This window comes from Vombatus ursinus, unplaced genomic scaffold (assembly GCF_900497805.2).
Source record: "Vombatus ursinus unplaced genomic scaffold, bare-nosed wombat genome assembly UNPS02014822.1, whole genome shotgun sequence".
Lineage (NCBI taxonomy): Eukaryota > Metazoa > Chordata > Mammalia > Diprotodontia > Vombatidae > Vombatus > Vombatus ursinus.
Genome location: NW_020954600.1, coordinates 4171169 through 4188465, shown reverse-complemented (window position 1 = coordinate 4188465; position 17297 = coordinate 4171169). Strand labels below are relative to the sequence as shown.

Here is a 17297-nt window from a genome sequence, read left to right as displayed (position 1 = left end):
CTCCTAGATTCAGCTTAGTGTTCTGATCAGTCAAGACCATTTTGGATACTGATTCTGTCAACCAACGTTAGCTGTCCCACCTTACTTTGTGTCATTTGCAGATTTGCTAAGAATGCTCAATATTCCTCTCCAAGTCATTGAGAAATGCAATAAATAACAGAGGCCCACAACAGATCACCAAGGCTCCAGTCTCCTGGAGAATTCCTGTGAAGTTGGCATTGGAACATTAATAGCTACTCTTTGAGTCCTACCACTCAATTAGTTCTGAATTCATCTAGTGGTGCTATTTTCCGGCCCATGTCTCCTATGTTTCCCAGTCAATCTAATAATCCTTCATTAAGAGTTTCCAAGTGCAAGGTATTGTGCTAGATGCCAGAAGTTCACAGATAGCAAAACATCCCCTGTTCTCTAGGTGCTTCCATTCTATTTGGGGAATATAACATGTACCCCAAACAAGTGGTATGTAAAATGGCAGCTAGGTGGTGCAGTGGGTAGAGCATTGGGCTTGGAATCTGGAAGACTCATCTTTGTGTGTTCAGATCTGGCCTCAGACACTTACTAGCCATGTGACCCTGGGCAAATCACTTCACCTGTTTGCCTCAGTTTCTCATCTCTAAAATGAGCTGGAGAAGGAAATGACAAATCACTCTAGGATCTTTGCCAAGAAAACCCTAAATGGGGTCACAAAAAGTTAGAAATGAACAAATAACAAACAACAACAAAAAGTAAATTGAGAAGGGTCAGTGCAGTAAGTATTGAGGTGATCAGGGAAGGATTCATGGAGAAGAGAGAATCTGAGCTGAACCTCAAAAAGAGAAAGAAAAATATTGTGAAAGGAAGAGGAAAGGAGGAAGTACAATCCAGCCATGAGAAATGGCTTAAGTCAATGCATACAAGTGAGAGATTTAATGTCAATCTTCGGGAATTAGCTGGAATCCATGAAGACATGTTAACTTTGGAATGAGACATCCACTAGAAGAGTTAACAGGCAATTAATGATGTGGGACTGCAATTTTGGAGAGGAATTAGGGATAGACTTTGGATAGATTTTGCATAGCAATAATTAAGCAGATAGTAACTAATGAGATCCTGAAAGGAAGGAGTATTGACCGGGAAACTTAGTGAATTCAGGGCAGTTCTTTCTGGAAATACAGTGGTTAGAGGACAGGAGAAGAATTAGGATCTAGTCAGACTACGAAGGAAGAGTCAGATGGGTGGGAGGATTGCCAGGCAGGAGCTGTAATGTCATAGAAGTCAAGGAAAGGGAGGGGGTATAAGTGACTGGTATAATCCGGAGGGTCAAAGCCATAAAAAGAGTTCATGGAAGATGAGAACAGAGATCTTGGATCTGGAAGTTCAGAGGTTATTGTTGACCTTGGAAAAAACAGCTTGATTTGAGATTAGATAATATGAATTAGCCTAGTCAGTATACTGTGATGACTCCCTCCAGCATTCTTCAGCAGCATAAGGAGCAGAAAAAGCAGATAGCGGGGTGATCCAGGACTAAGGTTTGCTCAGGAGTAAACACCAAAAGTATGAGGGGATAAGGAATTCTGTGGGGACGTGTATACTTGAATTGATTAGCAAAGGGAGTAAAGTGGAGCCAGAATAAGGAAGCTGGACTGGGATGAGTCTCATAGGGAAGGAGAGACAGTTAGGACAGAATGAGTTTGGGAGGCTGGAGGTAGAAAGTTAGGAATGTATAATCAGAGGAGAATCTCAGAGTTCGCAATTATGGAGGTGGGACTGTTACAGGTGAAAGTGGGAACTAAAGTCTGACTGTGCCATTAGTATCTGAAGTGGTTTACTGAAGTCGTTGAAATGGAGGAAATTGATGAAATTGGAGGCCAGCTCTTTGATGATCAGTTTGCATATCAAAGTTTCAGAGGATGATGGCAGAGAAAGAGGCTATGAGCCACCTACTTCTTGATAAAAGAAGGGGAATGACCTGGAGGCTGGTGGATCATGGCAATGAAGGTCTGGACCAGATGATCTGGATGGATAAAGAGAACCTCAAAGGAGAAGAGAGCACAGAGGGATGGGAGCAGAAGAAGGGGTCTTTAAATGGCGGCAGGGAGTACTGCACGCGCTAGGTTTTCAGGGAGCATGAAAGAAGTATTACTGGTCAAGAATGTGGTGTTTTCTGGAGAGAGTCAGGTTTCCATGAGCACAATAAAATGGGAAGATTGTAAAAAAAGAGATAGAGGATGAAAGGAAGTTGAACAGTAGAGTGAAGGTTCCAGGGGACATGATGGAATGGGAAGGCAGAGGAGAAAAGGAACTGTTGGGAGCAGAGAGATGGAGGGGTTAAGGCATGGTGAGAGTAAAAGAAAAATGAGATTTTTACTTCAGAAAATGTTACCCATGACTTAGAGTGATTTGGGGAGCAGAAAATATGAATTTATTAGCCATAAGTCTGGGAAAGTACCAGTTGGGTTTGTGATTCCACAATCTAAGGATCTGTGAAGATAGAGGGCAAAACTGAAATGCTTTTCACTCTCCAAGCACCATTTATCCTGTTTTTGGGAGGCATGGTCATTTGGGGTAAGAGGTGGTATCTGAGGCCCCGAGTAGGGTACCACTCTGCTTTTGTCTTAAGTCCTTGTCTTTCTTGTTCCAAATACAGTATTGGAGGCCCTCCCTGAAATAGCCCTAGGCCTTTGACTGGCTCACCCCTTTTTCTTGTCCTTTGTAATTTTGATGGTGTCTGTCTTGCATTTAGTTATCATTGGCAATATGCTGATATGTGGTTAGTCCATTCATATCCAGCATGTCTCTCTAATTGTCTTTTGAATTACCCACGACTTTGATTCTTCCAGGATCCTTATGTTCTTTGATTCATTACCACACCCAGATCATGTTGATGTTAAAAAGATGAGTTATTATGTCGAAGGTCAGCTTAGGAACTCTCAAAGCTCTGTATTTCTGGTTTTCTAAAAACAATAATAGTGTTGACTCTCATTTCCATAGCATTTTGAGGAAAGAAGGGTGCTAAGGGAAAGGATTTAGGAGATGCCATCAACGTAACAACTTTCCAAGGCTTCACATGGGAATAGTGAAATAACTGAACATTATACAGACATTTTAGATTTACTCCAAGGAGCAGGGATTTTGGCATATGTGCCTTCCGTCCACCAATACTGATCATAACACACCCCTCTATAACTTAGGATATGGTCTTTAACAATTGCTGTGGCTGAGAAGTTCATTGCTCTGCCGGTTACCTGGTGATGAGTATCAGTAAACTTAAGTAAGCTGATCTTTGGGCAATGCTCTCCCAGAGTCTGTGCTCTTTTGGCATAGCTGTCAGAAGCAGTGGCCTGCTATTGTATCCTAGTGACGTGTCAGGAGGTCATCAAAGGAGAATTCTTTTTGTTTTTGTAACTTTGAAAACCTTAAAAACTTGGACAAACATAAGACATTGAGCTCTTATTATGGCCTCATGGGATATGCAGTAAAGTTTACAAAGCTTTTCCCTTCCACAATCCCATGAGGGCAGATAGTGCAGATATTAATGTACCCATTTTACAGGGGAAGAAGTTGAGTCTCAAAAAAGTGAAATGACTTGACCATTGTTGCACAGAGAGTGTTAGATACTTTGAACATTTGATGCATTGAGTCCTCGGTTCCCTTTAAATGACATCTTCTTTCTTTGTGAATCTGAGAAGCAATAGTTTGAATCAGTGAAATGACTGATATTTTCAAATGGAAGGGCTGTCTCATGCTATTTGCTTGGTTCTGAAGCATAGTGGATCTTCTTCTCCATCTAGAAACTGCCTTTTATATCAGACTTTTCCAGAACTATGCTACTTATTCCATTTTTGTATTGGCAGAAGCTATGGTTCGCTATCTTTGTCCCCTTGCTGTTTTTCCTTCGTTCTCAAAGAGGACCATGACATCAGGAAGGTTTTTAACAATAGGAGAAAAGGACAAGAAAAGGAGCGAGGGAGAATACAAAGAATCAAGTCAAACCAGCAAGTTCTAGGGATACTGCTTGACCCCATGCTAAGTGCGAGCAATACAAGGAAAGGCAAAAACATAGTTCCTGCCCCCTAGGAGCTTACATTCTAATGGGAGAGACAATCTATAAACAACCAGGAGGCCAAAGATCTGTACAGAGTAGGTGGAAAGCACTTGGGGCAGGGAAAGCCTCAGTAGCTGGGGGAGCAGGAAAGGCCTCTTGGAGCAGGTGGGATCTGAGCTGAGTCTTGAAGGAAGCCTGGGAATCTAAGGGGCTGAAGTGAGGGGGCAGAGCGTTCCAAGCAGAGGGGATGGTGCAGATACAGGAGATAGACTGGAATGTTCCAGGAAATGCCAGGAGAGTGTGTGTGGGAGAGGGAAGTATAGGAAGGCTAGACAGGGGCCAGACTGTGAAGTTTTAGATACCAAACAAAGGAGTGTGTGTCTCATCCAGAGAACAGGGAGGCGCTGGAGACACTGAGCAGGATTTGACATGGTCAGGCCTATACTTTGGTGGTAAGTAGAGTAAGTAAGGGGGAGAGTTGAGGCAGGAAGGCTATTGCAATTCCAAGGAAGAGGTGATAAGGGCCTTTACAAAGGTGGTAGCTGTGTGAGGGAGCGAAGGAGACATATATCAGCCATGTTGTGAAGGTAGAGATGGCAAGATTTGTCAGGGGGTTAGCTAAGGGGGGGGGGGGGGGTGTGAGAGGATTCTAGGATGACACCTCGATTTGGAGTCAGTGTTAACAGGGAGGGTGGGAGTGCCCTTGCCATGAAGAGGACATTTGGAAAGAGAGGAGGGCTTAGGAGGAAAAACAATGAGTTCTGTTTCGGATAAGTTGAGTCTGAGATGTCTTTGGGAGATCCAGTTTCCCATGCCCAAAAGGCAGTTGTTGATGTGGGTTGGGAACACAGGAGAGAGACTAGGGATAGATCTAGAGATCTGGGAGTCATCTGAAAAGAGGTGATAATTGAACCCATGGGAGCTGGTGAGATTACCAAGTTAGATAGCTTAAAGGGAGAAGAGAGAAGGGCCCTGGATAAGCCCTGGGGTAAACCTGCAGTTAGTGGATGTGACATGGATGGCAACATGTCGTCATGAAGAAAACGCTGGATTTGGAGTCAGACGGCTAAACTTCTATCCTGGCTATGCCATCTATGACCAAGCCTGTGGAACTTTTGGCAAGCGATCTTCCTTCTCTGGACCTCGGTTTCTTCACCTCCAAAAGGGTCTTAGGGACAGTTCATTGTCTTACGCTAAATCACCACTCAAGGCTGGGCCCTTTTGCTCCAAACATTCCCCAAGCTCTCACAATTCTTCCTTCTACACCACCTACTTACCTGAGGTGAGAGGACAGCATCGTATAACCCTGAGTCCTGCTGACTGCAATGCTGGCTTCAGAAAACCAATCCCTTCTGGCCACAAATCCTGTGTCTTTGAGAGGTTTGACTGGTTTTTAAATCTTTTGAATTTGGGGTACAGAGTGAGGGAACATTATGAAGAAGCTTTATCTGATAAGGGCCAAATTTTGACACTTCAAAAAATGGATCCACTTCTTGTTTTATGTTGGTTTTAACTGAGGTGTTGGCCCCAGAGATATGGTTGTTTGGAAAGAACATGAACCATGTTTAATCTTCAGTAGAGTGTTTGTTCAGTTGGTAAATGTAGCTGTCAGCTCTGACTAGTCTCCATGCCTGCAAATACATGTGACTTTTAGTGTAAAGCATTAGTAATTTTTTAAAGCATCCAGGGCTTTGAAATATTAGAGGCGAAAGTGATGTTTTTCACTTTCTCTGCATTTACTAAAATAAATATTGCGGTTAACATGTCTGTTGCTTGGAGTATTGGTGTAGGCAGAAATGTTTTTCTCTGTGTGTCTCTGACTCTGTCTCTTTATTCCCTTCCTTCCCTTCCTGCTCCATTCCTCTCCTGTCCTCCTTTTCTCTAACTCAACTAAACACTTAAATCAAAATTGCTAGTTTAAAGTTTAAGTAAATACTTAGGATCAGCAATAGAAATTTCTGGCTTGCTTTCATCACATTGGTTTTGAATTCTGTTAGAAGAATGATCACTGATCTCTCCTCTGCCCCTTCTTGCTTCTCAAGCTTAATAGATATAGAGATTATGTGACTAGAGCCCTTATCTCATTAAGTTTAATGTCTTGTGCATTTTGGACAAGTTTGCATTAGGTCTTTTGTTTTAATTGATTTTAATTTTGAGGTTGAGATAGCCTTGCAACATCTTTCCCTCCTCACCAGTGACCATATCCAATTGTGGTTATTTGAATACTTTGACAGGCAAGGTGGGTTTGGCTTTGGAATGGCAGAATGGGAAATCCAGAGGAGGTGGCAAGAGATCATAAGACTTAGATCTGGAAGGAAAGAACTGGAGAAATCATCTAGTCTAACCACCACATTTTACCAATGAGAAACCTGAGAGGAAATGACTTGTCTAAAATCACATAGGTAATGAGCCAGAGATGGGATCTGAACCCAGGTCTCCTGACTCCACAGTCAGTGTTCTTTCTCATTCTCAAATTGCCATTGGCTTGGGTGAGAAAATGGGGCCACCTTCTAATACTGACTCTAGTGTTCCCTGGTCCTGTCTCAGAATTGCAGCTGCCCAGGGTAACTTAGGATCTCCTAAAGTGGTTCGACATTTGGCAAGGAAGTGAGTGTTGATTCTTGGGACCTGTGGTTGTGCTTGTGGTGATGGCGGGCCAGATGGGCTTAAGGTCACCATCAGTCATCTCATACACTTTTTAGCACCTTGGCCAAGTTGAAAAAACATTTTCTTTGCTCACATATCTCTTTTGGCATCCCCCACGGAGACAAGAGCTAGTTTTTAGATTGACAAAAAAAAGTCATTCCTTCTCTTCAGGTTGGGCTAAAAGCTGAGCCTGTGAGAGAGAGTGAGGTTACTGATTCATCCTGCCCAACTGTTTGCTTTTCATAAAGTTAGCCAAGTGTTTTAAGAAATATTTTCCTGGATACTCTATGAATGGAAGGTGACATTTCCATTTTATTCCCGTCACTCCCCACCCCACCCCACCCCTACATAGGATGAGGCACAAGATATGAAGGGCCAGCCTTCTTCAATCCAAGATACAAAGGAGAAAGAGAAGGAAAAACCTAGTTTAACCTAGGCCTGCCAACAGGATTAGAGACCCTCTCTCTAGAGCAATTCCTAAGCTTCTCTGCCCACACTTTTTCATTTGTCAGTAAAGCAATGAACTCCTTGAGGGCATTGCTAGGATCTGTCCGTGGAGGCCAGTAAATGTTGGGGAAGTGTCTTCTCTACATTGGTTGTTGTTTGCTTATATGGAAAACCATGGCTTGATTAGGCTAATGCTTGAAAAGCTGAGGCCTGGCCTAGGTTTAGTGAAATGCAGGAAACCAAACTGCTTTTAGAAAGACATTTTGGGAGCAGCTGTACCAACTTTTTCTTGTTGCCCAAGTTCCATTCCACTTATGTGTGTCTCTTTTTCTCAGGTCCTTCTTACTCTACTTGACTTCTTCTCCTCCATCTCTCTTCTCCTTCCCGTACAGCAGGATTCTTTTGGGGGAAAGAGAAATTGGTGACAGTACTTTTTCTTTCAGGCCTGCTAACACTATCACTTGTTCCCCATCACGGTGGCCTCCCCCTCACCTGGAATGAAAAGGAGGCAAGGATAGGAGCCAGAGTCAATGCTGGCCCTTGGCTTCTCTCCCCCAGCAGGAGCATCCCCTGGAACAGAGCTCTTCTCTGGCTCTGTGTGGCCAGTCTTGGGGCAGGAAATCATAGTGATTACACTTTCAGTAAATCCCAGGATTCAATCTTCTTTCTTGAACCCAAGTTCATATTATCCCCTTTAGCCTCCCTGGCTAATGTTGTCCCCATCAAAATCCCAAAGCCTTTTGGCATCTGAAAACATTACAGAATAGCCTGTAGTAGTTCTATTTCAGCAACGCATATCTTTGGATGGCCACATCTGGAAAACAAATATGCCAAATTATCTATAGTTTTAATGTCCTGTATATGTTCAACATGTCAAAACACAAACTCTGGCTGGCTTAGAGGAATATATGTATTTTGCCAAAGTGGCCAACATACGTAACACTGCCTTCCCACTCTTCTTGTGTGTGTTTGGATGTGAGTAGGCATATGTGTGCTGTATGCATGTGTATGCACATATGTGTATATGTGCTCCTTGCTTCTGTGTGTGTGTGTGTGTGAGAGAGAGAGAGAGAGACAGAGACAAAGACAGAGAGAGACAGAGACAGAGAGAAAGACAAAGAGACAGAGACAGAGAGATGGAGAGAGACAGAGAGAGACACAAAGAGACAGAGACAGAGAGACAGAGAAGTGGGAAAGTGGGCTGTTTGTTGTTCTGTACAATTGACTAGGGCTGCATGCTTTATTGTTTCATTACAATAAACCTCCAGTCTTGGTGCTCACGAATCGATGGCAGGGGTTCTGTTTCAATCAAGGAGGCAGAGGCAAGGGAGATTTTCTGGAGATGTGACTGAACTGAGACGTACACGAGGTTGGACACACACAGACTTATCTATACGCTTAATTAGCTAATGGTTGAAAATGATAGGATCATGGAAATTAGAGCTAGAAAAGGACCTCAGATGATCCACTACAGGGATTCTTAACCTTTTTGGTTTCATGGAATCCTTTGGCAGTCTGCTGGGGCCTAGGGACTCCTCAGAATCATGTTTTTAAGTAATTGAAAGAAATGTTAAACTTTGGTGGAGGTTAGTGAAAATCACGCTGTAATTATTTTTTCCAATCTCAGTTCATGTATTCCCTAAATTGTCTCCACAGGCTTGGGGTCTCTGACCAGACCTTTATCATCTCTAATCCAGAATCCTATCTCCTGAGTTTAGAGATTAAGAATCTAAGGCCCAGATTGTTTAGGTGACTTGCTCAGGGACACACAGATGTACTCAAGTCTCCTGTCACCTTCCCATGTGGAAAAATAGTTCAAATAGTAGAATTACAGAATTATAGGGTTTGGGAGTTAGAAGGACCTTGAGGGTTCATCTGATCCCATCACTTTACAAATGGTGAAACTGAAACTAGAGAGGACAAGTGATTTGCCTCTGGTCACATAGTAAATTCATGGCACAGCGAGGGGAAGGACCTGAGTCTCCCAACTCCGTGTTCAAGGCTCTTTTCCTTATTATGAGTAATTCAGGTACAAAGACTCTCAGGTACTTAATCTGCTTTTTTTAGTCTGCTCCCTATCTTCTTTCCAATCCCACTCCCATGCTCTTAGTTAGGGAAGTTTGACTTAGCTATCCACCCAGGAAAAAGGAAATGTATACAATAGCCATTTAAACAGAAGGCATGGAACAGGCTGAAGTTCTTGGAATGATCTCGAGCTTCTCCCTGAAGATCAGTGATCTTCCAGGGACACCATCTGGGGATGCCACAGACTTCCAGGAATTGAGGTTAGACATCACCCAGAGGGCATTGTGAGGCTCCTGGTGAGTGTAAGCAGAGAGTAGCCCATTACCATTGGGACTTGTGTACAGCAAGTGGTGTGAAGGACAGTGTCAAATAAGGGATCCAAAGAGAAGATGGGCATATTGGATAGCAATGACCAGTGCGCAGCCTGCTGGCTTCTCAAGATGTCCAGGGAATGTGAGGGAGGCACCTGGGGGAGTGGTGGTCCTCCTCGTATGAACTGAGGGGAGGACACCAAACGGGCTGGAGCAGGAGAGGTGTGATGTTCATCTCTGGATCAAGTACATTGAGATGTGATGGCATATTAGTGCTTTCTTCTGGCTTTCCCAAAGGGCTTGTTCCAGACGTGACTTATGTCACTTAAACAACTTTGTGCCCAAGTTGTCTTGCCTAAAACCAGTTGCCTTTGCTCCTCCCTTCTCATCTTCTCAGATATGTTGTGAGGAAAAAAAAACTTTCTGGAGATATGTATTTTACCAAAAAGTCTTAATTTCATACTCTTCTAAACTGAACATTTTTTTTATTTTTAAGGAAATTGAACCTGAGTTGGTTCAAGTCATTATTAGCACGGAAGGAAATAAAAGTCTTATTCTACTGTCATCAGTTTTTAAAACTTAAATCAAGATGAATGTGATGTTGTCTGGCAAATCCTGAATAATTAAAAAAATCATATTTTATTTTTCCCAATTACATTCTCAATTTTAACTTTTTTTAAAAAATTTGAGTTCCAAATTCTCTTCCTCACTTCTTCCCTCCTTCCCCTTCCCTCCTACCTCTTTGAGAAGGCAAGTAATTTGATATAGGTGATACATGTACAGTTATGCAAACATATTTCCCTATTAGTCATGTGAAAGAAAACACCCCACTCCCTGCCAAAAGAAAACCCCAAGAAAAATATAGAAAGTTTAAAAAAAAGTATTCTTCAATCTACATTCAGACTCCATCAGTTCTTTCTCGGGAGGTGGATATCATTTTTTCCAGTCCTTTGGAATTGTCTTGGATCTTTGTATTGCTGAGAATAGCTAAGTCATTCAGTTGATCATCAAACAATATAGCTGTTACTGTGTACAATGTTCTTCTGCTCATTTCACTTTGTATCAGTTCATGTAAGTTTTTACAGGTTTTTCTGAGAGCATCTTGCTCATCATTTTTTATAGCACAATAGTATTCCATCACAATCATATACCATAACTTGTTCAGCCAGTTTATGACCATCCCCTCAATTTCCAGTTCTTTGCCACCACTAAAAGAGCTGTTACAAATACTTTCATACATATAGATCCTTTCCTTTCCTTTCTTTCTTTCTTTTGGAATACAGATCTAGTAGTGGTATTGCTATGTCAAAGGGTTTTATAGCCCTTTGGGCATAGATCCAAATTGCTCTCCAGAATGGTTGAATCAGTTCATGACTCCAACAGTGCAATAGTGTCTCAATTTTCTCACACTCCCTCTAAAATTTGTCATTTTCCTTTTCTGTCATATTAGCCAATCTGATAGGTGTGAGATGGCACCGCCGAGTTGTTTTAATTTGCATTTCTCTAATCAATAGTAATTTGGAGCATTTTTTCGTGTGACTAGATAGCATTGATTACTTTGATACCTGCCCGTTCATATCTTTTGACCATTTATCAATTAGGGAATGACTTGTGTTCTTATTTATTTGACTGAGTTCCCCATATATTTGAGAAATGAGACCTTCATCAGAATCTTGTAGTAAATTTTTTTTCACAGTTGTGATTACTGTGTATTTCCTGCCATCCTATTTTCCTCTTCTTTATCCTGCTTTCTTTCTCTTTTCACTTTGTCCATCCTCAAAAGTGTTTTGCTTCTGACTGCTGCCTCCCCCAATCCACCCTCTCTTCCATCAGCACGTCCCTCCCCATCCCCCTCCCCTCCTACTTTCCTGTAAGACAAGATAGATTTCTGTACCCAACTGAGTGTGTATGTTATTTCCTCTTTGAGCCAATTCCAATGAGAGCTAAATTCAAGCACTCCTCCCACCACCCCCATCTTCCCCTCCACTGTAAAAGCTCTTTCAGGCCTCTTTTGTATGAGAGAATTTACCCCATTCTACCTCTCCCTTCTCCCTTTTCCCAGTGTATCTTTCTTTTTCAACCCTTAATTATATTTATATATACATACATACATACATACATCATCTCATCATATTCAGTTCACAACTTGTATATATTCCCTCTCACTGCCCTAATAATGGAAAAGTTCTTAGGAGTTATAAGTATCACCTTCCCATGTCTTATTTTTCCCTGCTGAAGTGTAAGTTCTTTGAAGGCAGGATCTATATAACTTCATTTTGTATGCTCTGTGCTGTACCCAGTGTTTTTCCCACAGTAGGTTCACCATAAAGGTTTATTTTTTAGTGTGCAAACAAGATACCCGAAGCCTCCTAATACCTGCCTTATAACCATAATAGCTTTCATTTTTACATCACTTTAATATTTCTCAAGTTGTTTCTTCACATCAATGTCTTCTGGTTTGTAGTGCAAGTATTAGCATTCCTGTTTTACTTGTGAAGGAACCAAGGTTCAGACAAGGAAGGCAAATCAGTAAGTGAGGGAGACAGAACAGCCATGGTTGTCTGCCCCCCGGCCACTGCTTTCTCCTGGACCTCATTGCCATTAGGATAAGCTCATTTTTCAGGGCATTCCCTCACCACCATTTCCTTCCCCCATTTGGAAACAGTCAGAAATTAGCAAAATAAATATAACAGTTACATACAAATATGTAACATATTTATGTTGAAATAAAATGAGTATCTACTCTCTCCTGTTTGGTGTTCTTCCTCTCAGATTCTCTTTGGCCGAAGATCCGGGTTCCTTTGAAAGTTGTGAGAACAGCGGAAAACAAACTGAGTAATCGTTTTTTCCCATATGCTGAGATCGAAACAGAAGCAGTGCTTGCTATTGATGATGATATCATTATGCTAACCGCTGACGAGTTACAGTTTGGTTATGAGGTAAGTCAGAGACATTCATTGATCCATACATATATATGTGTAGGTGTACATTTTTGTCTTGTTTTTTAAGGAGTGGTTGCTGTTCAGCCATGTGTTAGATTTAAGAAAGATCAATTCTCTCCTCTGGAGTTAGGGTTTCTCATCCTTTCAATAAGATTCAGATAGGTATCTATCAGGAAGAATTATGTGAAGGTTTTTTTCTTGAAGACTTTGAAGGAAAACATTATTCCAGAATTATAGTTTCTCCTTCTGAGGACACCTAAGAAAAAAGAGTTCCATCAGATATTCCCAAAGGAACCTCCTGAGTATTTAACAAAAACATAGATGCTGCCACATTAAATGCACCCGTTTCCCAACCCCCCCCACCCCAGGTAATGCAGCCAAGTACCCTAACAGTAAAGCCATCATTATGGGGAGCTCCAGGCAATGGGAACGAAAAGAAAGCAGACAGATGCTGTGGCTGGCTTTCTCCCTGCTTTCCAAGTGGAAAGGCGGGCAGTCCTGCCTTCAGGGTGAGGTCTCCTCTGTGTCACCATTCAGTTGGAGGTGATGGATTAGGCCAGGTTCAGGGGTTAAGTATCAAGAGCAGCAAAGGTCTCCCCAGGGGAAAGTGCTGGACCCTGACTGGGTAAAAGGCAATAGGGATTGATGAGTCCTGTCAGGGAGGAGGTATATGAAAGCCATGATGGAGACAGGCTTAGCCCAGTGACTGCTGAGGTAATGATGGTATCAAATCTAAGGAAAACAGAGAGTCCAAATCAATTAGCCACAGCTAGACACAGGGGAAAGTGGCAAAATGTATGCCCCCAATTCACCTCCTTTGGATAGAGACAACTGCCTTCAGTTGGGCTCAGAATTGGCTTGGATTTGAAATTCTTAAGAAATAAGGCACTTTGATGAAGCTGATCCAGGCTTGGCATGTGAATCCCACCAGATCTGATTTATGTTTGTATGGATTTGGTTTTTAGGAAAATACATTTGAGACAGTATAGTGGAAAGACATGGGGATCATTGAGCCTGGGCTTGCTTTCCCAGTAACTTATCTGGCCAAATGAGTTCTCCATCTCCAGACATCACTTTCGTCATTTGTTAAACAAGAATATTGAACCTTGACGTTTCCTTCTAGCTCTACGATCGTAGGAAATCAAAAAGCCTGTCCTCTCTGATGTTAACAACTCCAGTTTACAACATTGGGTGAACTTAGGGGAAACTGTCGTGGAACTGACAAAGAGTGTTCAGAAGCAGATTGCTTCCGTTATGGAAGGGTGGGAGAGAGGGACTGGGATTTCAGTAGTATAGGGAGCCCCCCTGTGATGGAACGCCCTCCGCTAGTTCAGGCTGGCATCCTCTCTGTCACTTATTGTTTTAGGGAATGACCTAGAGCACTGCGATTTTAAATGCTTTGCCCAGGGTCACACAGCCAATATTTGTCAGAGGCAGGACACGAACCCAAGACTTCTTGGCTTCTAGGCCAACTCCATCCTACCCCAATGTTGTGTCTCACCTAACAGTGGTTTTAGAGAAAGAGTTGAGAGACTAAATGAAAAAGTTTATACTCATTTTTCTCAGATTTCTTTTTTAAGCATTTGAAATAACTTTTACACTATATCCAAGGAAGGCGTCTCATAATCTGAACAGCATTCCCAAAACTCTTAAATGTTTGCTTCTCCAGCCAAGTCACAACAAGGAGAACAATTTCTTCTGATGGTAAGTTATGTCATCACTGCTTCTGATTCAAACTTTACATGTGAGTTCCCTTTACAACTAAGAAAAAAGAGAATGTTAGAGAAGGGCCTTTAAGGTACTTCCTCGTATAGTGGCTCAGATTTCTTTCTTTGAGAGGATAAACTACCTTTCCAGGACCAGGGGTGCCTAGAGGTAAAGGAATGAATTAGTTGTTGAATTGTTGAATGTTTACGATGTAGAGGAGAAAGCACAGGATGGGGGAGGGGAGGAAGGATTGCCGTCTCCAGATATTTAAAGGCCTGTCATTCATGTAGAAGACAGATTCGAATTGTTCAGCATGGCTTCAGAGAGAGGAACCTGGAACAATGGGTAGAAGGTGCAGGGAATTTTGACTTCTTGAAAAAGGAGGAAAGCTTCCTAACCGTTAGAGCCATCCAAAAGTGGGCTGTACTGCCTCTAGAGAGAACAGAGTTCTCATCCGTAAAGATCTCTCAGTGGAAGCTCATTGATGAATTTGCCAAGGATGCTCTCGGGGGAATTCCTGCTCAGGCTTATTTTTTATGGGATGAACTCAGATCTCTCTAAAGAAAAGAAAAGGCCTCTAAAACTGAGACTCTCTGATCCTCTGGCCTCCTTTAAGTCCTGTTTAGTTCTCAGATTCTAAAGGCTTTGATGGGCACTGATAGATTTGTGATCTCACCAATGTGATGACTGAGAATGAAAGAATGAAAGATGATTTATCATACAGCTGCTATGTGCTAGGCAAAATTCTAAGTATGGAGATAGAAATTTTAAAAATGAGACCGTCTCTTACCCTCAAGGAGCTTATATTCTAATTGGGGAAGATGACACATATAGGAGAGTGGTGACCAGAGAAGAGAGTATCTGGGGAGTCACAGGGATAGTGATTTGATGTATAGAGCAGTCAGTTGGAAGGTGCTTTTCAGATTGACAAGAGGTAGAAAGCACGGGCAACAGAAAAATACCTCGGGGGATGACTGAATGGGATGTGAAAGTGAAACATGGTCTGGTATGGAGTTGAGTACCAGCTAGATATAATGAACTAGGTAAGTTTGGATTCACTTAGACAACAGGTAAGGCTACTGGACCCCAGATTGACAGTGCCAAAGATGATTAGGTTAATTTCCCAAGGGACACTGGGGACATGAATTTTGGAGGTCCAGAGTGAAGGGTTCTGATCTAGGCATAGAAGAATATGACAGTGGCAGCAAGTAGATAACCAGATAGCCTGGGTGGATGGCTGGATAAGATGCAGTGATGATGTAGGTCAAAACTTATCCTTGCCTTTTCATCTTGATTCTAAAAGGGATAGAAATATTGTCAATAAAAGGGAATCAATGAGGAAAAGGTGTGAAAATTGTCAGAATTGAATTTGTTTCTTTCCCTTCTTTCTACCATTATTTACCTTTAAAAAGCATTCGAGTACTTGACTCATGAAAACATCTCTTTAGAAGGGATACAAAATACAAGGTGATACAGCTATAAGGATGTGGCAAAATGGAGAGGGGAAGCTTCTAAGACCTTTGTAAATATTTTCATAGCTGGAGTTTTAAACTGATTTTACCACTAGCCACTAGATTATGGTTTGGTCATCATTTCAAATTTCTTACAAATAATTCAGAAACAAGGCAAAAAGCTTCTAAGAGCCCACACCCTCAGTGTTTCTTTCTGGTGTCTCTTTTGTGCTGTGATGGACAGAGAGTAAGTTGTTTGCATTGCCTGTCTTCACATTCCATCTTGAGTCACTGTTTAAAACTAGAAGCTATGTTTGGTATGTACAGAAGGCACAGATGGTGACTAATTTAGCATTCAGGAAAACTTGTGTAGAATGTGAAGAGAAAATGAGTTGGTTGTATTCCCAACATCACACTTTTTTGGTGCCAGTCTGTGAAAGAAAGCACCATATTTACCACTGAAAGAAAAGGAAGTGAGGTCTTCTGGGTCTTGTAACCAATAAGATGGAAGATTAGACATTTTCTTTTTCTTTCTTTCTTTTTTTTTTTTGTGAGGTGATTGGGGTTAAGTGACTTGCCCAGGGTCACACAGCTAGTAAGTGTAAAGTGTTTGGTCTGAGGCCGGATTGGAACTCAGGTACTCCCGACTTCAGGGCTGGTACTCTATCCACTGCACCACCTAGCTGCCCCAAGATTAGACATTTTCTCCAGTCCCCAGTAACACTCAAAGTGCTCACAAAAAAGGAATTCTACACCAAGGATAAAGCTATTATAGTTGTTTCTAAGGACAAGCAACCCAACAAAGTAACAGCTTTATCAATTAATGGTGGAGAACACCCCCCTCCCCCCACCCTCTGTATTCTGGCAGGGTGTACAAACTGACTTGCAGATTTTACATTGGGATCCATGAAGAAATTTCTCTTTTGCTATAGACTCTGATGGCAAACCTCAAAACTTCTTTTCCCCCAGCATCCTGTTGCCACAAACTGTGAACATCAGCTCTGCCCAGGCATTTGAGGTAGAGATAGTGGTAAGGGGAAAAGGGAAAGATTATCAGGTTTTCTATTTCCTGGGTCAGCCTTAATTTAGGGAATCTCAATACAACTCAAGGAACTCTGCCCAAATGCCCACCTTTTCTTCCCCCAATCCTACGGAAAGTGACTGATGCTGATTCATCCCTGTCAGAGCTAAAGATTAGAGGGGACTGGGGCAGGGGACCAATGTGTGTAGCTTCATAGCGACTGAAGGAGAGGGCCCTGGAATTCATTTGGAACTAATCTTGTGCTCCCAGAAGTTACTTAAGTGAAATGCTGGTGAAAAGTAAATTCTTCAGCATGAGAGGAAACTGAGACAGCATTGACATCTAGCTTTAATGAGAAAGCCACCATCAAGTGGGGAGGAGTCAGAAAGCAAGCAACAGGAGAATATAGGGGAAAAAACTAAAACCACCAAAGTTCTCTAGGGGAAGAAAAGTCAGTTAAATACCTCAAGCACAAACAGATAAATCAACAGAAACTAAAATCAGAAGGCAGGATGACTGCCAGACATTCAAGAGATTGTACACTTCTCTAAATAAATATTACAAGACAGAAGAAATAGAACCAACACACTTGATGAAACCCTATGAAAAACTCTGTGGATTCTCAGAGAGTATGAAACCATAGCAGAACGTTCCAGAATGTGCCAAGAATGAGATCAGAGTCTCGAAAGAAGGAATGAACAACTACATGGCAGAATTTATGGT

At 42.0% G+C, this 17297-nt stretch overlaps 1 protein-coding gene across 1 annotated transcript in view; it reads left to right on the top strand.

Annotated features, from left to right (window-relative positions):
- EXT2 (exostosin glycosyltransferase 2) overlaps nucleotides 1-17297 on the top strand; it is a 195882-nt gene that overhangs the window by 118522 nt on the left and 60063 nt on the right. The window contains exon 10 of the mRNA XM_027837793.1: nucleotides 12226-12392. Within this exon, the coding sequence (XP_027693594.1) occupies nucleotides 12226-12392 (167 nt within the window). The remainder of the gene's footprint in view (nucleotides 1-12225; nucleotides 12393-17297) is intronic.